Source organism: Cricetulus griseus, chromosome 2 (genome assembly GCF_003668045.3).
Source record: "Cricetulus griseus strain 17A/GY chromosome 2, alternate assembly CriGri-PICRH-1.0, whole genome shotgun sequence".
In the NCBI taxonomy this organism is placed as follows: domain Eukaryota; kingdom Metazoa; phylum Chordata; class Mammalia; order Rodentia; family Cricetidae; genus Cricetulus; species Cricetulus griseus.
In genome coordinates, this window is record NC_048595.1 from 2,006,462 (window position 1) to 2,030,277 (window position 23,816).

General features: G+C 54.5%; 1 protein-coding gene across 3 annotated transcripts; it reads left to right on the forward strand.

Annotated features, from left to right (window-relative positions):
• The first annotated feature begins 1,049 nt into the window (after positions 1–1,049).
• On the forward strand, positions 1,050–20,327 carry Arhgef16 (Rho guanine nucleotide exchange factor 16). 3 transcript variants are annotated; one of them, XM_027398484.2, is made up of 16 exons: positions 1,050–1,188; positions 6,217–6,328; positions 7,718–8,328; positions 10,343–10,388; positions 11,122–11,291; positions 12,497–12,553; positions 13,003–13,163; positions 15,091–15,243; positions 15,336–15,465; positions 15,958–16,032; positions 16,234–16,329; positions 16,724–16,875; positions 17,114–17,302; positions 17,726–17,799; positions 18,229–18,330; positions 19,070–20,327. In XM_027398484.2, the coding sequence occupies exons 3-16, from the start codon at positions 7,738–7,740 to the stop codon at positions 19,201–19,203; spliced, it is 2,130 nt and encodes a 709-aa protein (XP_027254285.1). In that variant the 5' UTR covers positions 1,050–1,188; positions 6,217–6,328; positions 7,718–7,737; the 3' UTR covers positions 19,204–20,327. The 3 variants fall into 3 exon arrangements, with proteins under 3 accessions (XP_027254285.1, XP_027254283.1, XP_035295237.1); XM_027398482.2 differs by having other exon boundaries at positions 1,051–1,188; positions 18,994–19,133; XM_035439346.1 differs by lacking the exons at positions 1,050–1,188; positions 6,217–6,328 and having other exon boundaries at positions 7,738–8,328; positions 18,994–20,327.
• Positions 20,328–23,816: the final 3,489 nt, after the last annotated feature.

The following is a 23,816-nucleotide window of genomic DNA, read 5'->3' on the forward strand; positions in this document are numbered from 1 at the left end:
GGTGTGTTCGTCACTGGAGTGACCAACCTCAAGGTACCATGTGTGGGTCCATTCGTGACTGTATGCTCGTATGCCCTGATACCCCTGGCTTTCTTCCCTGGTGTGTGGGCAGCAGGCTTGAAAGTTGCCAAGTGTGAATTCAGGCAAGTTGCTTGAGCCTCCTGGCCTCGGTTTATCTCTCAGAGTGTCTTGATTCAGTAGGCTGCTGCTGTGTCCCTGTTCCGGGGATAAATGCTTCTGTCATCAGCCCATGTTCTCAGGACGCTCATCATCCAGAGAGAAACCTTTTTACAGTACTGCCTGTTGGAGGGAGGAGTCTCCAGGCATCCTTGAAAAATAAGGACTAAGTCACACTGAGAACAAGATGGAGATGGCTAGAGGCCCTTTGCCACTCCCTTCTCCAAGCACCCCAAACCAGAAACTACTCTTTTCAAAGATTTATTTATTTTATATGTTTAAGTGTTTTGCCTGAATTTATGCATGCACACCACAGGTGTGCCTGGTGCTCATGGAAGTTAGAAGAGAGCATCGGATCCCCTGGGATCAGAGTTACAGACAGTCGTGAGCTACCATGTGGGTGCTGGGACTTGAACCCTGTTCTCTGGAAGAGCAGCCACCGCTGATCTCTGTTGGACTTTTGGGGAGGTTGTCCTAGTGTCCCACCTCCTGCAGGTCAGTCACTCTCACCTGCGTGTGAGGAAGCATGCTGAGTGCGGAGGTGGAGTAGCTGGTTAAGATTCCCAAGGCTTGTTCGTGGAGACAACAGGTCTGTTCCCCGGAAGGTGACGGTTGCATTTCTGTTTGGCCACAGGGCCTGGAGGTTTTGGTTTTGGTCTCTAGATCCATCTAGGCATTGCCTGTGCTCACTCTGTGAAATAATATGTAGGTGGCTGTCCCTCTGTAGCATCGAGAGTCCAGAATCCCGCGCCGTCTGCATCCAGTTCCTGGTTTGAGGACAGCCATCTAGGTCAGGATGGGGCCTCGGAACTTGGCTCCTCCCCCTTGTACTCTCACTGGCTGGGGCTTGACCCAGGCAGGTCACATTCCCTCTGTCCCTGCCTCTCACTGCCAGAAGGGAAAATACACAGCGGCCAGGAGTTTGGGAAGGAGGCTGAAGACTTAGCAGCCAGGATACCATCTGTGGCCCTGTTTCCTGGGCAGGGGAGGCCTGGCCCCAGGTTCCATCAGGTCTGGACTCTTCTTCCCCTACCCAAGCTCCTTAAGGGACCCCGGTGGTTACACTTGGGCTTATGGAATGTGAAAGGGGAGTCGGGGGTGACAGGCAGATGTTGTGGGCTGACTGGGTGCACCAGGCGAGTGAAGGGTGACTCTAGCTAGCTATGATTGGTTTTCCCCACCTCAGCTTTGGAGTCATTTGTTCCAGTTGGTTGCTTTGTGCTCCCACCATGCCGGCCTCATCACACCGAAGGCCGGTGGTTATGACCAACAATGTCTTCAGACGTTACAAATTGTCTCCAGGTGGACAAAACTGCTCTCAGCTGAGATCCTCCTGAGCTCAGCCCTGCTACCTGACAAGTGTAACTAGCTGGTTACAAAGCTGAATCCTGCTGCAAATTATATTGGACTCCAAGTCCCCAGCTCAGATAGGAAGGGTTGCCCAGGCACAAGGCCACTATTGAGGGCTGGCTGAGTCTGCTGCTAAAGGGGCCGAGCCTCACCAGGTGCAGATAGCCCAGCTTCAGAGCTGGTGATGGAGGGTCTCCAGCAGGGCAGAGAAGCTCAGGCTCTGGGAGGTTTGGGTTCCTATGACCAGCTGTGACCAGCTGCAACAGGCTCAGACTAGGAAGAGATCAGGCTTAGAGGACTAGCGGGTAGCACAGGTACCCACAGGGTTCATGAAAAGCTGACCCTCCTTGAAGGGTGTGAGAGCAGAGGACCAGGTGCAGAGAGGCCCATCCATTCAGGACCACACCCAGAGTGGCCCCCTGAGATATCTTGTCAAGATCTCACTGTCAAGATCAAACTCGATGGCTACATGATGTCCTGCCCTGTGGTTCTGCTAACTCCTGTGCAAAGAGAATGTGGGTGGGCTGTAGGTTCTAAGGCCTCAGTCATGGGGCCATTTCCAGCCCACCCTAAAGCAGAAACAGCTAGAAGTCACCTTCACTGTTGCATCTGGCTCTGCTGAGTGGCTCTGGCCCAGTTTCTGCTGCTTTTAATCAGAACCGCTGGGCAACTTGGTTCTCCTAGAACACAAGAGCCTCCTCAGGGAGACACAAGGTGGGCCCAGGACAGGAAAAGTGCCAGCATCCATTTGGGAATTGAGCTGCGTTTGTGGGGGCATGTAAAAGAAGTTGTCCCTGAATCCCAAAGACTTTCAGGGATACATGGCCAGGCATCCAGATAGTGCTCCTGTAGAAGGTGTCTGGAGTTGCTTCCATGCTTTCGGTGAACCTGGAGGCCTGAAATAGGGAGAAGACACTTCATTGGCCCATATGGGGTCTGGGAGGCCTCACACCTGACTCTCAAATACTGCTGGTGGATGGCCATGCCTGGTTATTTCCCTGGAGGCCACTAGGAGGACAATCTGAGGTCCCTGCACTGACAGTTTCTTGGTGAACCAAGAGCCAGCTAGCTGGGAAGGAAGGCTGCCCCCTAGGGACATAGGCTTTGAGTCTACAGCCCCCAGGGACAGAGCCTGTGTGCTCTTGGGCCCCATCGGCCTCCCATCACTAGCAGAAACCAAAGCAGCTTTTTATTTTGAAAGTTTCATGTCTGAGAGACCAAGGTCCAGGGGAGACAAGACTAAACAAGAAAGTGAGTAGCCAGCAGCAGCCAACAGAAACATGTAAAAGAAAACTCTATTCTTGCCCTCTAAGTCAATGGAAGATGTTGTCTTAGAGACATAAGAACAGGATGCAAGGAATGAAGAGCAATGGGGCAGGCTGGGGGGGGGGTGTGCACAAGAGAGCTCTTGGCAGGGGACACAGAAATGACAGGAGGGTGGCGGAAGTCAGAAGGCTGAATGGAGTGGAGGCGTCTTCAAAAGAAGGTCAAAGAAATGAGAAAAGGAGGAATGGTAAGAAATTAGGGGGGAATTTCAGAGGTTCAATCTTTTTTTGTTGGACAGGTTATTCTGTGCAGCAGTCCTGGCTGTCCTGGAACTCGCTCTGTAGACCAGGCTGGCCTTGAACTCACAGAGATCCGCCTGTCTTTGTCTCCAAGTGCTGCAATTAAAGGCGTGTGCCACCACCGCCTGGTTCAGAGGTTTCAATCTTGATTAGTGAGTGTTCCAGAAAGATAAAATGGTGCAAGAAATTATCTTTAAAAAAATAGACAGGCCCAGTGCCCCAGGCCTGCCTGGGATCCCAGCCACCAGAAGCTCAAGCAGGAGGACAACAAATTCAAAGCCTGCCTGGGCTGCAGAGCAAGTTCAAGGCCAAGCTGGCCCATCTAGTAAGACCCTTCCTCAAATAATAATAAATTGTAAAGCAAGGGGCTGGGATATAGCTCGGTGGTTGTAGCAGTGGCATAGGGTGAGGTCCCAGGATTGTCTCCTGACAGGAATGGGGAGTGGGGAGGAAATGATCCAGGAAATAATATTACACCACATGCAGATGCAGGTCTGAGACACAGGGACAAGCAGGCTAGAAAGTCTACCTGACACCTCAATTAGTAAGTGAATGTGGGGCTCGAGCCCTCTGCAGGGCTGAGTAGGGAGGAGTATGGGACACCAAATGAGGAAGAGAAGTCTGAGGCACCAAGAACAGCAGTGAGAACACAAGAGGGTGAGTCCAGATTCCAGAGGAAAATTATCCCCAGTGGGAGAGAGGAGGAGAGAAAGATGTGTCCTGGCAGTCAGAAATGTACCCCTGCCAGCTTGGTGGCATGCACCTTTAATCCCAGCACTCAGGAGGCAGAGGCAGGCAGATCTCTTGAATTCCAGGCCAGCCTGGTCTATGTATTGAGTTCCAGGCCAGCCAGGGCTACATAGTAAAACCTTAGAGGGGTGGGGGGGTGGGGGGGCAGCAGGAGGATAGATCTGGGGCTGGAGAGATGGCTCAGGGGTTAAGAGCACTTGTTGCTCTTGGCAGAGGACCTGGGTTTGGTTCCCAGCACCAACATGGTAGCTTACAACTGTCTTTAACTCCAGTTCCAAGGGATTTGACTCCCTCTTCTGACCTATGAGGGCACAGGGCATGCATGTGATATACATACATACATACATACATACATACATACATACATACATACATACATACTACATACATACATACACACAAACACTCATTCACCTAAAATAAGTAAAAAAATGTTTACAGACATTAAAAATCTGTCCCCAACTCCTTCCAAAGACAATGCCTGGCGTTTGCTTTAGGGAGAGCCCTAATAACCTGAGGATAACCTGAGCCAAGCCTAAGGACCACCCACCTACCCAGCCCCCACCCTGAGCTAGGAGGGTGCCTGAGAAGTCCTGGAAGTGGCCCCTGCAAAGGGCCAGACTCAAGGAGCATAGAAAAGCAAAACTGGACAGCTGGGGGAAAATTTAACTGGAGAGCTGGCTGCCGAGGGAGTGGAAATGATTAACAAGAGGCTAGCCAGCCTCATGGTCCCCTGCCTATGAAGCCCTGCAGCTTCAGGAGATAATGTGTCCAGCAGGCATTTCAGTGCTACCTGACAGGACAGGTACCTATAGCCTTCAGCCCTACTCTCGGGGTGCCAGTCAGTTTGTTTGCTAGGCCTGTGGGTGTGGTGCCAGTCTGGGAATGAAAACCACTCCCAGCAATGGCTCACCTGACAGATTCCCTTTGGGCAACTTCTGGCCCTGGAATGGACTTTGCCCTCTGCTGGGAGAGGCCACCACCTGCCAGGGGCTATGCTGTCCCTCAAGCCTGAGATGCTAGCTCAGGAGTGATGAGTGTTTACTGGTAGGAGAGGAGGTAAACTAGTGGCCCTGGGCCCTTCTGTGTGGTCTGCTCTTTCTGAGTGAAATGATCATTGTGTAAAAGAATTGCAGGTGAAGTCTGTCCTGGGCCATCAGAAGACCTTGGTGAACTGGACAAGTTAACATGGGTGTGGGGCCTTGGTTGGTGCAGCCCTGCCTCACCCCACACATGTGTGACAGATGCCAGCTCGCGCCCGCCCGGGGGAGGCCTGGTGCAACTGCTATCATCCTCAGCCAGGATTTGGAATGTCCTTAGGAATGCACCCTCCCTTGCTCTTGGGACACTAAGGCCCCAGCCCGCCCCTCCCTGGGGCAGGTGATGCTCGGCTGCACTCAACTTCTTGGGATAGTTTTAGCCAAGAGCTTCTGTGGTGGAAGAGCCTAGAGCTTCAGAGAGTGAGCTGGGACACAGACAGCTTCCTGGGTGCCTTGCACTTTAGCAGTGTGGATTATTGTCACTAGTGTGACCAGCCCTGTCCCTTTCAGGGAGGGACTGCTGGGCACCATTCTGTGTTCTCAGTTATGGGTAGGATGGATCTTCAACCTGCCTGGGATCTTCCTAGAGGTCAAAGAGTCACCAGCTCCTGAGGCCCTGGTCCCCACCCCCACCTCTGATAACCCCCAAGGTATCTGTCCTTTCTAGTCCAGTTCAGTCCATTTGCTCTGTCAGGCAGGGCAGATAGGTACCACACCCTAGGATGTGATCCTGGGACAGTGCCCACGGCATATGGCCAGGGGCCGTTGTGGCCCAGTGCTGAGTCCAGAGCCTCACCCCAGATGAGGGTGGGCAAGAGACATGGAGCTGGGTTAACTGTCTGAAAAACCAATTTCCCTTTTGGAAGGCTCTTTCTCATAAGTTGGGATTTGGGATTGTTTTTTGTTTTTTTTTTTTATTTCATCGAGATAGCCCAGACTGGCCTCGAACTTTAGAGCCTCTTCTCCCATCCTCTCTGGTGCTGAGGTTATGTGGTGTGCCTCCACAGCCCTCTTAGGCTCATGTCATTTTAACCTATACAAAGTTCTGAGAAAATAAAAGGCTTCCTCGAAGTTGGCTCCCTTGTTTAAAAAAAAAAATTAAAGGGGGAAATGTGTACAGAAGGGAGTTTTATCCGCTTTACACTAGGGTCCTACAAAGTCTCCTGAGTGCCAGCCTCTCTCATTACCAGTGGTGTTTGGCTTAGAAAAGCCTTGGCCACTGCTGTGTAGACCCTGCAGCCAGCGTGCTGTTTCAGTGGCCTTTGCAGGTCATTTAGGAGCCAGCTAGGAAATCCTCAGGCAATACTTTTGTTCTTACTGAGCCCATTTTGCAGACTTGAAAATCAAAACCAAGAGGTGACACCAGTAACCATTGAGGACCCCAGGCTTCCAGGCCCCCAAAAGGGCAGCTCCTGACAAGTGTTTGGAGGACCTCTAATCACAGAGGTAAGTGGCAGTGCTGTAGACAGTTGACCCTCGGCAGATTGGTCTGTGTGGATGACTGGTTCCCACACAGACAAGCCCTTACTCTGGCTCCTGCTGTATCCAGGTCAAGTCAAACTCTACTCGCCTCAGTCTCTGGGTCACAGGCCAGTGGGATTCCCTGCCCAAGAGGGACACTTGTCCCTTCCAGTCATATCTCTCCTGCTAGCCAGAGCCAACCTTAGGATTGTGCTGCTCCAAGGGGACAGAAAATGCCAATGGCGAAGAAATAAATAGGACACTCTGGAAACTGTTGCTCAGGGCTTCCTAATGTTGCCTGGGTAGTAGGTAGGGCAGGGTGACGGGACAGGGGCAGGTCAGTGCTGAGGGGAAAGAAGCCGGAAAGGGACTTGGGGCACATGAGCTGCTGGGATTGGCAGGTGGAGTGGCTGAGGATAGCATATTGACAACGGCTGTCAGTTCTTTCCCGTGCTGGGCAGTGATCCCTGGGACTGTGGCTCAGGTTGAAGCTCCTTGCTGACATCCATTTGCACTGTGACCCAGCTTTTACCTTAGGACCCCCAAGACTGGGATTGTGGACCCCCCAAACTCAGAAACATGGAAATTGCAAATGTATATTGGAGAGTGCTATGAGGAGAGGTTTTGGAGTCAGCCTTGGCACCATGGGAAATGGGCTTGGCCAGGAGAAGGGGAAGCAGCCAGGCTTTACTTGGATCCTGGCTCTGAGGCATCTGTGTGGACAGCCGCCGCTGAGCAGGAAGCCTACGGTCAGGGAGTGGCCTCTCCTTCCACCCCCCCCCCCTCCTGCTTGTTCCTTATCATGCTGTCAGGGTCAGACATCCTGCAGGTCCCCAGCAGGCAGATCCCCGGGCCTCTGGATAGCCTATCCCCTTAACAAGAATGCAGAGCCAGGCAGGGCCATGGTCACATCCACAGCATCTGCTACAGTTTCAGGAAACTGTAACTGTCCCTGCACAAACCACACACAAATGCCCAGGCATCAGTAAGGTGCCTAGCCAGGATTCCTGTCCTAGTCTATGGGGCCTGTGGGACCAGCCACAGACCTGACCTTACTTGTACCCTGCCCAGGACTAGTAGTTATGACAAAGAAAGCAGAGTAGTCCCTGAGGCCCAGTCCAGCCACAGGCTGTTCCCATCAGAGAATAGCCAGCTGCCTGCCTGAGGCACATAGCCTCAGATAAGCCCATCCCCCACCCTCTCTGCAAACCTGTAAGGCAGCTATGCCACACTGAGGGGAGACTCCTGGTGAGCAGCCACAGCCATCCCTGCTCTCCCTGGGCGAGGATGCTAAGAAGAAACAGTACTGAGCACAGGGAAGCCTGTGTGCAGAAGACCCTCTGAGCGTCTCACCTCTTGCTTGCCTCTCTCTAGGCCCCAGTCTGCCACCCAGCATGTCCCAGAGACATTCTGACAGCTCATTGGATGAGAAACTCCTGGAATATCGTTTCCATGCCGAGCTGCAACTCGACGCCAATGGGAACCCAATGTCGGGGCTCCCCATGGTCCGGGGCTCCTTGAGAGCCAGGACCAATGCTGCCTTTGAGCCAGAGCCCTCCGAACCTCCACAGGTGCCACTGGAAGGTGAGGGGTCACGGCCCATTATCCTCAGCACGCAGAGCCCCGCTGCACTCAAGATGGGGACCCAGCAGCTCATCCCTAAGAGTTTGGCCGTGGCCAGCAAGGCCAAGACCAAGTCCCCAGCCCGCCATCAGAGCTTTGGGGCAGCCGTGCTCAGCAAGGAGGCAGCTCGGCGGGATCCCCGGCTCTTCTCGACCCCCAGTTTCTCCTTGGATGACATGGATGTGGATGCCAGCACTGCTGGGAATCTGAAGCGAAACATAAGGAACCAGTCCTACAGGGCAGCCATGAAGGGCCTGGGGCCACCCAGCAGCAAGGGGGACTCATGCCAGCTCGGCCCCAAGCTTCAGGCCCTCGCTGAGGAGGCTGCTCAGCCTCCAGCTCGGAGCCCAGCCAAAAATAAGGTAGGGGCCTGCCCTGACAGCAGGGGTGGGCAGCAGTGTCTCTAGAGGCTCAGGAGTTCACAGGCAAGGAAGCAGCCTGGTCCTGTGTCTCCTACATCTGCATCGTGCAGGGCAGCTGCTGGGAGCAGGCTCCTGGCCCTCCTAGTTTTTTTTTAATGCATTCAGATCTCATGCTCTGGCTGCAGGAGGTTGGGTCATGGTCTTGGGACTCTTGTGTGTCCCTACTTCTATCCAGAGTGGACAGCAGAGGGAATCAGTCACTCAAGCCCAAGCATGGAGCTAGCCTGTCTGATGACACTTGCAGCAGTGCCAGGCTCAGGCTTCCCAGTGGGACAAGGAGGGACAGCGTGTAGCACTCACCACCTGTCCCCCACTGCCCTGCTGCTTCCCTCCCTGCCCTGGGTGGGGAGAGCATTCTGGTGTAGCCCTTTGAGTCTCTAAGCATCTGTTACAGGCAGCCACTGAGCAGGAAGACCATGGTCAGGAGTGGTCTCTCCTACCCCCCCCCCCATCCTGCTTGTTCCTTATGTTGTCAGGGGCAGATGGGGGAATCTCTGTGTCACAGCCATTCGAGGCAGTTGCTTCCCAGGACACAGGGCTGAGGAGCTTCTGGGCCTCTCTGCCATGTGCTTCCCTTAGACCCGTCCAGGGGTGCCCCATGCACAGAGCTTAGTCAGCTTCCATGAAGGGTCTAGGATGGGCCTTTGTGGCTATGTGACCCCTAACAGATCCCTGATACTTCTGAGCCTCAGTTTCCACATACATAAGTGAGGGTGGCCACCATCCAGCTGTATAGCACATCCCAAAAATGAGTACTTGCCCTTTGTGGCCTAGAGCTGTACACAGCATCATGGGAGAAGCGTGCTTACTTGGGCATCAGCTCATAGACCCTGAACCACAGTTTGGTTTTGGGAGAAGCAGACAACCCATCAGAATGAGAGCCACCAGCAGGCAGCTTGGTCAGGCCACAAGCTTCCATAAAGACCATTTGTGGCTAGGGCAAGGCCTCTGTGTCTACAGTGCCAGCCACTGTCTGTCATCAGTTCCCCTGATACATCTACCTGAGATGCCTGGACCCTTGAAGTGTGTCCCTGTACCTCACCTGGATCAGTGCCATCACTGCTGCCTAGCACCGGGCTGGCCAAGGGCTCATTCGTTTATTCCTCAGCAGTAGTAGTGATTCCCACCTTCAGCACACATTCCGAGTACCTGTTGTGTGTCCCATGCTGGGGTACTAAGAAGTGGCTGCTCCTGAGATCTCCTGTGCAGAGGGGGAACTGTGGGATGGCAAGGACTGGCACGTGACAGTGCAGGAGGCACTAGGAGCCTCGTAGATGACAAGGCCCCCCATGGTCTCAGGGCCAGAAGGGGAGACTGAGGAAGGAGGTGAGGGGGTGGGGTAGGTGAAAAGGAGCTAGGCCAGGTTCTGCTGGCAGTGTCGCACCTTCCCGACCTGTAAGGGGAGTTTTCAGGCCCCAACTGGTTCCCAGGAACCAGAAACAACTGGCCCCTGCTTTCCTGGAACCAGTGTACCTGTGAAAACCTGGTGTTCCAGCCAAGGAATGGGGACTGTGTGGGGGAGCCAGTATAGAGTGGGGATTCCTGCGAGCTCTGCCCTTGGATGCCTCTGCAACCCCTCCCTCAGTCTCTGGGGCCTTGAACCAGGACCAGGGCCAGACTCTAACCAGCAGCATGTTGCCCAGTCCAGACCCTGTCTTCATTCCCACCATGTCCCGCTCTCCAGGTAATGAACGCCTCCTAACTGGTTTAGCCCCTAGGCAGCCTTGCTGGGCCTGTCGTGGCCCCTGCCCTGAACCCCAACCTTTCCCTGTTCTGGCCTCCGCTTTGTGAAGCCCACATTGAATGAGCGACTTGTATGTGCCAGCAAAGCTCCTCCCCTCTCTCACCTGTCTCACTGTGGGAGAAATCTCTGGGCTGCCATAGTAATGGAAGGGGAGCTGGCCTACAGCTGCCTCCCCACTGACTGCTGAGGTGCTCTGTGTCTTGTCTGCAGAAAACTCTGGGACGGAAACGTGCACACAAGGGCTCCTTCAAAGATGGTAAGTGGCTCCCAGGACGCTGAGCCAGGAAGGGGTTTCGGTGGGTCTGAGAACATATGAGGTCAGGCTGGGCGGGACACTGGACACAGATCCCTGTTATTGATGCGACTGTGCATATCATAGAATTCCCTTGGACTCCCAGACAGTGTGACCCAAAGATAGGGACAGACCAGCCCCACACTATCTTCAGTATCCAATGGAACCCAGGTTGGATTATAGGGCATCAGGCCTCCAGAAAGGCAGGACACTCACCTCTCTTCTCTGCATGGAATCTTCCCCGTCTGTGGGTGGCCACAGTCTAGAACACAAGGATCCGAGCCTCTCTGCAAAGTCTCTGGGAAACAGTCCCTGTGTGCGGCAGCAACCGTGCCCATGCTCAGATGTAGGCTGACCCAGCAGCTGCATGGACTCAGAGATGCCCTAAACTGGGCTGGGAGTATTGTTGGCCCATGGGCAGCAGCCAGCATACTCAGGCCCCACCTGAGTACCCCAGCCTCCCTCTCCCAGACCAGGCACAGCTGGCCTCGTGCGGCTCTGGTTGGTCCGCTTGGCCCTGACCTGGAGTGCCACATTCCACACTGGGCTGCTGCCATCTCCCAGGCTGTCCTTGCATCACTGTAGGACCCAGTGGGCCACAGGGGAGCCTACATGTTTCTGAAAGCTTTGTGGGGCCCTTGGGAGGGCCAGGCAACCCCCAAACCCTCACGCAGACAGGTGGCTCTGCTCTCTCCAGACCCCCAGTTGTACCAGGAGATCCGAGAGCGGGGTCTAAATACCAGTCATGAGTCTGATGACGACATACTGGATGAGCCCTCCAGCCCAGAGGCAACTCAGAGAGCAGACACCACCATCGTGGTCAAGAGCTATCGGCCTGCCCAGCTCACCTGGAGCCAGCTCCCAGAGGTAAGGAGGCCCCGTGACCTTCCCTTCCCAGCTTGTGGTAGCCCAGGCCCTTTCAAGGAGCTCAAACTTAGCTTCCAGAGTCACTGAATACAGTTTGCCTGTGGAGAAGTGACTCTGTCTTCTGTCCTGATTTATGGCTGGAGGTCCTGATCGGTCTGACCTGGAGGTGCACTGTGAACACAAGGAGCCCCCTTCCTAGGGTCCTTATCTCCCCGTACTTCCCACATCTGAAAATGGCACCCTGTCCATGCCAAGAACTCAGTCAAAAGCAGGGCCAGAGTGGTGGCCCTGATACACAGGGGATGCAGCACCAGGGACCTGGTTGGCTGCTGTTAGAGGCATGTGCCACCTGTCCTTTGCAGGCTGTAGGTGTGGCAGGAAATGAGGGTGGTGGACCCAGGCATTCCCCCGTGAGAGTACCTACAGTGGGACCCTAGCCAGGGAGGGTCCAGCCAGGGGCTGCAGCAAGGCAGACTCTGTGCTTCACACATAGAAATGTCCAGAAGTACACTTTATTAATTACCCTGTTGGATGCTAGAAGCTGGGGACGGGGCCCAGCACACTGTACCCCATAGCAATGCCCGATATTTAGAGCCTGGCTTATTCACACTTGGATAGCCGGGCTCTTCTGCCCAGCCTGTGAGTAGGAGGCAGTTCTCTGTCCTGCAGAGGCCAGGCATGTGACGGTCCAGCCTGCCCTGACATGCTCTACTGCTATAGGCGTGGGGTGTGGGGAGAGCCACACTAAGACAGCCTGGAGCCATTGGCCCCAAGAGAGTGAAGAGTGCAGGTGATAACGGCCTGTGCCTTCCCTGGCAGGACTGTGACTCAGCTGCCCAGGTGGTACGTGAGTCATCGCACACACACACACACACACACACACACGCACGCACGCACGCACGCACGCACGCACGCACGCACGCACGCACGCACACAATACTCTCTCTCTCTCTTTCTCTCTCTCTCTGTTCCTCTGGACTCTATCTGTCTTCCTGGTCCACGGCTCTAGAGATGAACTGTCTCTGTGCTGGGAGGTTTCTATGGAGAGGAAGATAAGCTGAGGAGATGCAGGCAGCTGAAGGTCCCTGATGGAGGTGGCTGTCCTCCAGCCCTGGTCTGGCCGGAAGGAGGATGGAAGTGGGGAGGGACCAGACTCCATCTGTGGGACCTGTCACCCACAGCTCCTTGGCCTGTGCTCTCCACAGGTGCTGGAGTCAGGTGTCCTGGACACACTGTCGGTGGAGGAACGCAAGAGGCAGGAGGTAAGTCCCCTGGGAGTCCCCAGACATGGTGTGGGCCACACAGTACCCTGGGAGTTAAGAGACTAGAGCCACAGTGATAGCCTCTCCTCGGCTACCCTGATGACCACATCATGGGCCAGATACTATGATGGCTGAGGACTGAGCCCCCTTCATTGCCTTGTGCATCCTCAAGGGACATCAGGGAGGAGCCAGAATCCTGGCCTGGGATAAGGGGCATGGCTCAGCGGTAGAGTACTTGCCTTGCATGAGTTGGTACTGTGCCTACCATCTTCCCCAGAAAGCAGAGTCCCGGCCCCCTCCACACAGCCTGAGTTGGTGAGCTAGAACACATAGGGATATGGATTTGTAGCCTGTGCAGCAGTCACGACAGCCCTCGGAAGGGGCCCTCGCCTCAGTTTCCCCTCCCAGAGCATGCCCTGTCGTTCTGAGACACATCGTCTTCTCTGCAGGCCATCTTTGAGATCCTCACATCTGAGTTCTCCTATCTGCACAGCCTGAGCATCCTGGTGACCGAGTTCCTGCAGTCCAGGGAGCTACGGGCCACCATGACACAGACAGAGCACCACCACCTCTTCTCCAACATCTTGGACGTGCTGGCTGCCAGCCAGAAGTGAGCTCCCCGGGTCCCCAAGAATGCTACTTCACCTTGCCTCTAGGCAGCTTTCACTGCAAGGATATCAGCAAGCTGTGTGTGTGGATGGGAAGCTTGGAGCAGCCACTGACTTGAGATAGAGCATGGCAGCCTCTAGGAGCCCTTGGGAGCTGGCTGTGGGGACACTGTGGGCATCACAGACTCCCAGGAAGAAGGGGGGGCACTTCTCAGGTACATCCCTGTCTTACCAATGGGTGTCTCAGCACTGGGCAGTCAGCAGTGCCCACAGAGTACTCACCCAGCCAGGTGGCAGCCTCGAGTTGCAGCCCCAGGTCATATTCTACCCAGTAGTGTCTGGTGGCCTGGCTGGGCTCTAGTTGCAGGGCCTAGAATCTGAGCAGGGGCCAGGCATGCAATGCAGCTACAGGCTAGTGAGGGCATGTATGTATCTTGTGTGTGTGCCACTGCTTTCGTGAATGCATGTACTAGTAGTGCCTGTGCGTATGTGCTTTGTGCATGCCTGTGTGTGTCTTTTTGCATCCTACCAGTGGGTACCTCACCCCAGCACCGGGCATAGTGCCTGCTTGTATGTTTTTGCTCACACCTGTATATGTGCATATGTGCACAGCCCGTTTGTGTTGTGTGTGTGTGTTTGGGGGGTCTGCCCTTGCTGCTGTAGTCTAGGAGACCCCGGGTCTCCCTGTCTGTCCCTTTAGCCTTGGCTTCACTGTTTGATGAGGCTGGTGCCTGAGGCCCTCTCCTGAGTCTCAGTGGTGTCAGAGAATAGGTCACAGGGTGCTAGCTCACAAGCTGGGCCCTCCAAACATAGGGTGCTGGCCCCTGCATGTCAGGATCAGCCTGGCCCTTGCTAAGCCCACTCAGAGTCTGCTGCTATGGCTGTCCTCTCTACCTCAGGAAGTTTCCAAGCCATTTAGACAACTGAGGACTGTCATCTCCCTGGAGACAGGGGCTTCCTGTAAAGATTCAGTGGCTAGCTGTACAAACTACCCACTCATGACTCATCAGAGGAGGGGGAGGGGTCCCGGGAAGTGGGTGACCCTTATGCCTCCTTTGTGGTCCCCTGATGCTGTGCAGCCTCTAATTGCTCAGCTTGGCTATTGCTGCCCTGGTGTGGGACTCCCTAGCATCCTCCCTAGCCATTCATAGTGATCTCCTCTGAGAATTGTGCTATTTGGGGCCAGGAGCAGGAGGCTGGCCCTTCCAGACCTTTCCAGGAATCCCTAGGACTCATGCATTTCAGCTGAGTGGCCGTATCCAGGCAGCCTCAGCTTCCGCTCATCCATGGGGCCCATGCGCTTTTGAGCCTCTCAACTAGTTATACAGCTTTTCCCAAGGGCCAGTGACTCATTTGCTTATAGGAAATGAGGTCCATGTGGGTCTGTTAAATCCTAAGGGCCCATGCTCACACCCAAGCCTGGAAGGGTCTTCTCATATGGCAAGAGTTCTCCCAGCTGCCTAAGCCAGGGCCTAGAGATACGGACATAGCTCAGGACCAACCTCGTATGGTCCCACATACCAGGTGGCCAAGACCCAGAAATCTCTGGGCCAACCGTTGGTGTCATTTGCTGACTCTGTCATCATCTTACCTGGCTCATGGAAGGCTGGCGGTCTCACCAGGACTCTGCCAAGAGCCCAGGCCTCCCCATTTGTCCATTATGGGCTGGACTCCATGAAAGTGGATAGTTGTGGAGCCTTGTGAGGAGCTTGGCTGGCAGAACCACGATAGCTTAAAGGCCCATTCCTAAAGAGACACGGCTCTTCCTGGGCTTCTTAGGGCCCCAGTGCATCATAGGGTCACTACATCTCTGTCCTTGAATTCACACCCAGAGACAACATGTGTGCATGTCTGTGTAGATAGGTGTGTGCACACCCGGCCAAAACTGAGCCTTTGCCTCCCCAACCCCTCCCCACTCCAATGCTGCAGGTTCTTTGAAGCCTTGGAACAGCGGCACAAGGCGCAGGTGTGTGTGGAGGACATCAGTGACATCTTGGAGGAACACGCGGAGAAGCACTTCCACCCTTACGTTGCCTACTGCTCCAACGAGGTCTACCAGCAGCGCACCCTGCAGAAGCTGTCGTGAGTGGCCCCCTCGCGCTCCCGCCCACCTTGCGCAGGTCCCACCGTGCCACCTCTTTCCTGAAGTCAAGTGACAAGTTTCCCTGTTGCAGGAACAGCAACACAGCCTTCCGAGAAGCTCTCAGGGAGATTGAGAAACGGCCTGCGTGTGGGGGCCTGCCTATGATCTCCTTCTTGATCCTCCCCATGCAGAGGGTGACCCGGCTGCCGCTCCTGACAGATGTGAGGACCCAGGAGGCTTGGGTGCAGCCGTGGGAACCTCCCTGGAGGTTCTGCCTTCAGGGTTGCCTCTCTGACCTCTTCCTCCACACCCACACATCTGTAATTGGATAATTACAATGCATACAAGGCAGTGTGATTAATCTTGGTCACTTTGCGGTCCATAACATGATACCATAGCCTGTAGACACATACTTAGGCAAGTGCCCATACACCGTCAGCCCTGGAGCAGCAGACATTCTGCCTGCCATTCCCCAGGATGCAAAGGGCAGGATGTGTGGTGCCGGCTCCCTTTCCCTGGCTTGGCCCTAGAGGTGCAGAGGCCATTTGTAGGCTATCGACACTCCGGGGGGGGGGGGGGGCAGTCAAGAGCCCTTGGGAGTCCTTCCTTGCCTTGAGGCTCCTCCCCAACTTCCCGAGACTGGTCCTGTTGGGGAGCCCCTGCCCCATGCAGGGCTCTCCAGAAGGGGCCTTACAGCTGCTGTCTTCCCCCAGACACTCTGCCTGAAGACACAGGGCCATCCCGAAAGGTACAAAGCTGCCAGCCGTGCCCTAAAGGCCATCAGCAAGGTGAGGCAACTTCTGTCCTGCCCCCACAGCTTATCTAAAAGGATTATCCATGCCAAACTTTTTGTGGTACTGATGGGGAAGGGGACTAGGTCCAGGGCGGTGCCACCGGGAAGGCGGGAGCTCTGTGGGCCATCCACAGTCCTGCATGCATGCACGCACGCACGCCTGTGATGTGTATACATGTTGAACTCACCCCTGCAGCTGGTGAAACAGTGCAACGAGGGGGCCCACAAAATGGAGCGCACAGAGCAGATGTACACACTGCACACGCAGCTGGATTTCAGTAAGGTCAACAAGGTAGGTGCCTTGCCAGCCCACCCACCCTACTCTCTTGTTCTCGTCGTTGTAGGAGCTTCTAGGGACATCTGCCTGGGGGATCCCCTGAGCTTCCCTGACTCAGGGGCATGGAGGTGTCATGGCCTCTCCAGGACTGCCCCACCCCCAGCTTAGGCAGACATTGGGCAAGTACCCAGAGGATGGGGGCTGGTCAAGGTTCTCCTGTAGGGTAGAACGGGGCCCAGGGCCTGGCCTGGCACCTGCGGGCCGGCTGAATGACCATTCCTATGGTTCAGGGATATCTGAATTGGTTCCCCACTCAGTCCTAGCAGGGACAGCCAGCTCAATTCCGCGAGGCGGGGATTGCCCCCACCTTGCTGCGTCCATCGCCTTTGTCTGTCCACTCTATCTCTAGTCCCTCCCCCTCATCTCTGCCTCACGCTGGCTGCTGAAGCGCGGGGAGCTCTTCCTCTTGGAGGAATCCAGTATCTTCCGGAAAATCGCCAGCCGACCCACATGCTACCTGTTCCTCTTCAACGACTTCCTGGTTGTCACCAAGAAGAAGAGGTAGGCACTAGGCTGCAGACGTCAGACTAGAGAGCAGCAGGGAGTGGCCCTGACCCCCTCTGACCTTGGCTGGCACTCAGTGCCACACCTCACTTGATCTGGGATGGCCACGGCGCTATACAGAGTCAGGTCTATGCTTTCTCCTCCCTGGCCACGGAAGCTGTCCCCAGGCCCAGGAGACAAGTCTTAGGAGCACTCTTGAGGTTAACTGGACCTAATGACTTCTGTGTCCCCACAGTGAGGAGAGCTACCTGGTCCAAGACTATGCACAGCTAGACCACGTACAGGTCAGGAAGCTGGAGGCCTCAGAGCCCTCCCTGCCAGGAGGCAGCGGCCGAAGTTCCTCCGTGCCCCACCCCTTCCAAGTGAACCTGCTACACAACAGTGAGGGCCGCCAGGAGCAGATTCTACTGTCCTCTGACTCTGCGTAAGATGGTGGACCCAGCATCTGTAGGAAGGGAACGGTGTGCAAGCAGGAGCCCCATGAGAATGGGGTGTGCTTGTGCCTGAGCGCCTACTGTATGCTGAGCACTGTCAGTGCCAGGCAGAGCCATAAGCAAAACACGGCCTGTCTCTGAGTATTTCTTTTCCTCGTGGGACTACACCAAACAATGAACGGCTATGCTGTCCAGTAACCAGGGAGGGGGCTTCAAGGGGAAGAAAGGATGAGTGTGTGGATGTGATTGATGGGCATTGAGGTAGGAGTGTCATGTTGCCAGACAACAGGACAATGTCAGGAGCTGAAGCACACAGTAGGGCATGTCAGCATAGTCAGTCAATCTGGGACCTAAAACTCAAGGACCCCAAGAAGGAAGGAAAGAGGGTCTCAACTATGCTCTCTGGCCTCCAGGAGTGACCGGGCCCGGTGGATCACAGCTCTCACCCACAAGGAGAGGGAATGGCAGGGCATCACCAACAAAGGAGGTGAGTGTAGGGTTGGGGTGTGCAGGGTTGCAGCCCTGAAGTGGAGATAGATGGTCTGTCCTAGCTCTCAGGCCACAGCACAGCTTCCCCAGGGGACCGTGGCCCCGGTATGTCCTTGTGACTATGTACATGGAGCCACCACTTAACCTTATTGGCCCTTCTGAAGAGGCCTGAGGCCCTGAAGCTGGGGAAAACAGTCCCCAGGAACAGAACAGGCTGGCCCATCAAAATGTCACCTCGGCCCTTAAGGGAGAGAAGTCCATCTGCAGGTGTCTGTCCTGCACCCCTGGAAGGCCAGTCTTCATCCCAGGGGCAGCTGTCTGTCTTGTGCTGGGACAGCTGGCACCGTGTGTGTGTGTGTGGGGGGGGGAATACTACCCTCCCAGAGCAACAGAGCTCTCCTGGCCTAGCCATCTCCGTTTCCCCCAGAACTGCCCCAAGTGGAGATCACCAAGGCATACTTCGCCAAGCAGGCTGACGAGATCACACTGCAGCAGGCTGACGTTGTCCTGGTCCTTCAGGAAGAGGACGGTGAGTGTGGATGGGCCACACCTGAGTGGGTGTCAACCAGACAAAGGTGCAGAGTGTCCTGGGGGTGCAGTGGCCAGCAATGAACTTCCCCAAAGCTTGGAGCCTAGGTGATGCCTCAGCTGGACCTGATTTTGAACTCAAGAGGCCAAGTGAAAGAAAGCTGGGTATTGGTGGCACTTGCTTGCATCATCCCATTGCCAGGGAAGCAAAGACACACGAATAAACCTTAAGGGCCCATTGAGCAGCCAGCCTAGCCTAGCCTAGCCTAATTGGCAAGCTCCATGCTGATGAGAGACTGTCTCAAAAGACAGAGAGTGGACAACACCTGAGGAACTTTGGCTGTCTTTGGGCCTCCATGCACACAGGTGCACATGTATGTCGATCCATCCATACATGCATAAACACACCACACTCAGTCTCCTCAAAGGGAGGACAGCAAATACTGGAGTCATGGGGCCATGGGTGTCTGCTCCCCTGGTGGTCCCAGCATAGGCCCAGGTCATGCTGGAGTAGTGGGAGCAGCCCCCGCTACCCCCAGTGATGGAGCTGCTGGGAGGCCAGGAGCCCATGTGGCCTTGAGTGATGCCCCCAGGCCTTAGAACCCTCAAGAGCAGAGGTGGGGGTGGAAAGGGGGACCCCTCTCATCTGCCCATGTGCATCCAGGCTGGCTACATGGTGAGAGGCTTCGGGATGGAGAAACTGGCTGGTTTCCTGAGAGCTTTGCTCGCTCTATCACCAGTCGCGTGGCGGTGGAAGGCAATGTACGCAGGATGGAGCGGCTACGGGTGGAGACAGATGTGTAGCTGGACAGCTCAGAAACCCACCATGGTGGACGCAGCTTCAGTCCTTCAAGCAGCAAGTGGTTCTGCCTGACTCCAAGGAGTACAAGGGGTTTGTCATGGGACACAGCTCTGTGCCTTGGGCCTTCCCACAGCCTCACGGTTGAGTGCAGAACACAGGACATGCACTGCTTCCTCGGAAGACTCTGAGCCGAGCTACAGGGGCCTACATTCTGGTAGGAGCCCAGCCTGGCCTCTCGCTGGCCACCCCTTTCCTAGTTCCTGGTCACCTGAGCTGCACCCAGGCTGAGAGTAATACAGGACTACTGCCTTCACCGAAGACAACACAGGGCAACCTCCCAGATGGGCCTCTCTTTCCTAAGTGGGACAGGAAGGGCCTGTGTTTGTGGAAAGTGACTTGAGGTGCCAGCAGGGCTACTGTGATGGAGATTTTAAAGAACATTAAAGCATTTCTTTAAACCTTGGGTTTACACCTGAGCTTAGATCACAGCCGCTTTGTCGAAGTGAAATCCCAAGGTATAGCAGGTGCGTGGGGGACTGGCCTCATGTCTGTCCTTAGCTCTGACCCATCTGTCCACCAGCTAGATTGTCGCCGCAAAACTGTGGCTCCCCGCCTGGGTGGTCAGGGATGGTAACAGCTGGACCTTGCAGGACTTAGCCTGGTTCTGAGAGCTCGGACACAGTAGAGACACTCTCAGGGACCTGCAGGCCAGAAAGGCAGCCTCCATATGGACTAGGGCAGGGCCAGTTCTCTCCAACAGCCCCTTCAGCTTGCTGCTGGAGCCCCATGACTTTCTCTGAATGGCTGGTGCTAGATTGGGGTGGAGCATACGCTGTGGAATCTGCCCCATTCCACTGGACTTAGCCTTGCTACAGAAGAGACAGACAAAGGTGAATCTACAACTAGGCACGAAAGCATGGTGATGCCCTCCCCCTCCCTGCGCTTGGGGAAGGGCTGTGGCTCTGGACTAGGGCCAGCTACTCCCTGTGGCTTCCATGACCCAAGGCAGCCAAGTCGAGGCTCAGCCTGACGCCAGTCCTCAGCAGTGTGAATATTCACCCAGGTTTGTGAGTGACTGCATTGAGGGGAGGACCAGGGCCAGAGTGCAGGGAGTAGACACCGCCTGGGCTGACTCTCTGAGGTAGAGCCTAGTGCCTCCTTCAACCTGAAATAAACTGACGTCTCTGTCTTCCTCACCCTAATGCCCCACTTTCTTGGAGATGCTGTGTGTGTGTGTGTGTGTGTGTGTGTGTGTCTGTGTGTGCTTGTGTAAAAGGGGGCAGCAAACTGGGGGCCATGCTGTGCTGTGTGTGTGCCTGTGGCGCGTGCACTTGGTCTGAACTCACTGCCCGCCCCGTGGCCTCTGGCTTGTTCCCCCTGCTGATCCTCTGAGGAGCATGTCAAGGAGAAGCCGGCTTGCCTACCAGCTAGAACAAGGTGGGCTGGAAAGGTGTGAGGCTGACTCTGAACTCACTACCCCTAGACACCTGGCACAGGTGACCTCATAGTCTTCTTGGCTTAGTCTTCAAGTGATGAAAACCAAGGGACAAGGATACTGCAGGGCCTGGGGGAAGATGGGCAGATAACGGGCAACCAGCAGACCCCGCACACCAACAGGGGTCATCTGGTACAGGAAACCTCCCCTAGTGACAGATGTATAGACTAACAGTGCCAGTGAGGGTTGGGGGTTCCAAGGACAGAGCCAGCCCCCTCCCCAGCTACAGACAGCCATCCTCTGTTGTTATCCTGGTGGCACATTTCTGTACCCCCCTCCAATAACAGGGATCACATGGGGTGCCCTTCCCACCCACTCAGCTGGAAAGACTCACTCCACCTCTCCTGCCCACTTGGGACTGCAGAGAGAAAGACCTTCCTATCATATATGGGGCAACTAAAGTCCAAAGGCCCTCTGCCCACTGTTGGGGTCATGGGCTTGCTGGACACCATCAAGGCTTCAATACCCCAACCACCTCCAGGGAGGCCTGTGTCCTGGTTGGGGCTAAGTGGTACCAGATCCTAAGAACCACCCACAGAAGCACTGCCTATCATGGATGCTTCATTGATCTGTGGGGCATTGGGAGCCCTGGCCCTTTATCTCAGCAAACCTCTGTGCCTTCCCCCGTAGCAGAGCAGACAGGGTTAGACCTGGTGGACACACATCTTAACTTTCTTAGGGAGACAGGAGTAAGAGGTCTCTAAAGCACAGAGATGGTTTGAGTGATGTGGACCAGTTCCAGAGACAGTCCAGGCTTCTAGCCTTTCCTCCAGGGACACTGAGAAAAATGAATCCAGACACAATACCGTAAAGATGTGCACACAAATGCACCTTCGGCCCAGCCTTGGGATTGCCGTTTCCTCCATTCATCAGGTTCGTTTCTAGTCCTTCGGAAACATCCCTGACTCTGGTGCCAGGATGGCACTGGCCATAAGGTGGTGGTGATTTCTCTCTCAGACCCCCTGGTGGCTATAACAGGCACTAACTCTGCTTTCTTGCCTCTGTTAAAGACTCTAGCTTTGACCCCAAGAAAGTGAAGTCATGGTCAGGACTCCCACCGCCATTCTGGTGAGAATGCCCCTCCCATGCTCACACCAGCCAGCGTGACTGGGCCATCATCATCCCTGATTGTCGATGACCCCAGCCGTCACCTGTCGCTGAGCCTCTGACTGAACAGGCTAAATCGAATCCGACTCTGCTCAAGGAGTGTCCCTTCCGTCATGTCTCACAGCTGACCCACTGTCTCCTCTTCTCCCTTTTCAGCCTTTCAATTTTACTTTTTAAGAAAAGATTTTATTCTATGTGAATGAGTGTTTGGCTTTCGTGCCTGGTGTCCCATGTGGCAAAGCCAAAAGAGGGTGTGAGAATCTGGAACTGGAGCTGTGGAGGATTGTGACACACACTGAGTGAGTGCTGGGAACCGAACAGGACCCTCTACAGTCTGCAAGAGCGGCAAGTGCTCTCAACGGCCAAGCCACCTATTCTGTGTCCTGTATTTCTACCATATGGGTCCCACGCTCAAACCCAAGTCATCAGGCACCCACTGAGCAGTCTTGCCAGCCCTTTAATCTCTCATGGCTGCCCATCACATTCTTTGTAAAATCTCCACACTATCAATAGCCACCTCTCCCTTTTTTTCTCACTTCATATTTTAAAAATGTATCAGTCAGGCATGGTGGTGCGCACCTGTAACCCCAGCACCTGGGAAGCAGAGACCGGAGGACCTCTAAGTCCAAGTCAGCCTGGTGTACATAGCAAACTCCATTCTAGCCAGGGCTACACAGTAAGGCCTGTCTCAACCAACCAACCGTCTGATGGGTGTGTTAGTCTTCAAAGAAAAGCATTTTGGCTTTCTTAGTGTAACTAAGTTGCAGAGCATCTATCTGTCTTGTGTGTGAAGGGTTTGGGTGGGGCCCAGTGCCTCCCCACCCCACACCCACAGTCCTGTTTGATGGATACAAAGATTCCCTATAAATATGTGTATCTATAAAACATAAATATCCTAAGCACATATATAAACATGCTAAAGCCTGGGCAGATTTGATCGTCGCTGTTCAGTTTGCCTAACCTATAGGTTTCTATAGAGTGTTACATTACATTGCAAAGCATTTCTCTCTACCTGTGGCAGCCACCATCGCTCTGGAGTTTTGAACATCTAACTGGCTATATATGTGTAGGTGTGCCTTTTGCATGAGTGTATATAGACAGCCACAATGCTTTGCACCTTCACAACAGTAAAACTCCTTTCCTGGGTGCTGAAGAGATGGCTCGGAGGTTAAGAGCAATATTGCTTTTCTGGAGGACCTGCATTCAATTATTACCTGCATCAGGCAGCTCACACCCTGCAACTCCAGCCCCATGATCTGTTGCCTCTGGTCTCCACAGGCAGCCCCACTTTTTAAAAAAGTGTTTTTAAAACCTCCTTCAGCTCTTCTTGTTATGGTTTCTACCCTCCAGCTGTGTCTTACAGGCTAGATCCTATGTCTTTATTTTTTGTTTAATTACATTTATCAGGGGGTTATAGATGTAGAGGTCAAAGTACAACCTGCAGAAGTCACTAATCCCCTTCCACCGTGTGGGACACAAACTCAGGTTGTCAGGCTTGGAAGCAAGAACCTTAACCACTGAAACCCCTTGGCCAGCTAAGATCATATGACTTTTTAATGGAGCCAGGACCTTTGCCTGCTTAGGTCCTGTTAGCCAGCCCTTCTCTTCCCTATTTCGCCCTCCCTTTCTGCCCCTGGGTAGACCCCAGTCCTCAGGAGAGCTGACAACACACCACTCCATCAACCTCCTGTGCTGGCTGCAGCTGCTGCCTCCCCGCCTGTCACTCACAGGCCCAGTGGCGCCCAATCTTAACTTCCCTCCGACCTCCCCCATGGCGAACCAGTCTGGGGCTGGTCTGGGGATTAGAAGACCAGCATCAGTTCTCTTCATGATGGCAATGTAAGAACTGTGCTGTGTGGTCTCCCATGGCTCCCTTCTGAGCTCCTCCCAGGGATATTTCCAAATCAGGGTGAACCTGTGGGCATGGCAATAGTTTAGCTGGATATAAAATCTAGGTTATTTTTCAGTACCAATGACAGAACATCACCACTTTCTGGCTGCCAGTTTTTCCCTTGTAGAGTTTCTGTCTGTCTGATTCTTAATCCTTTCTCCCTCTGGGCACTTTAGAATTCCCACACTGCCT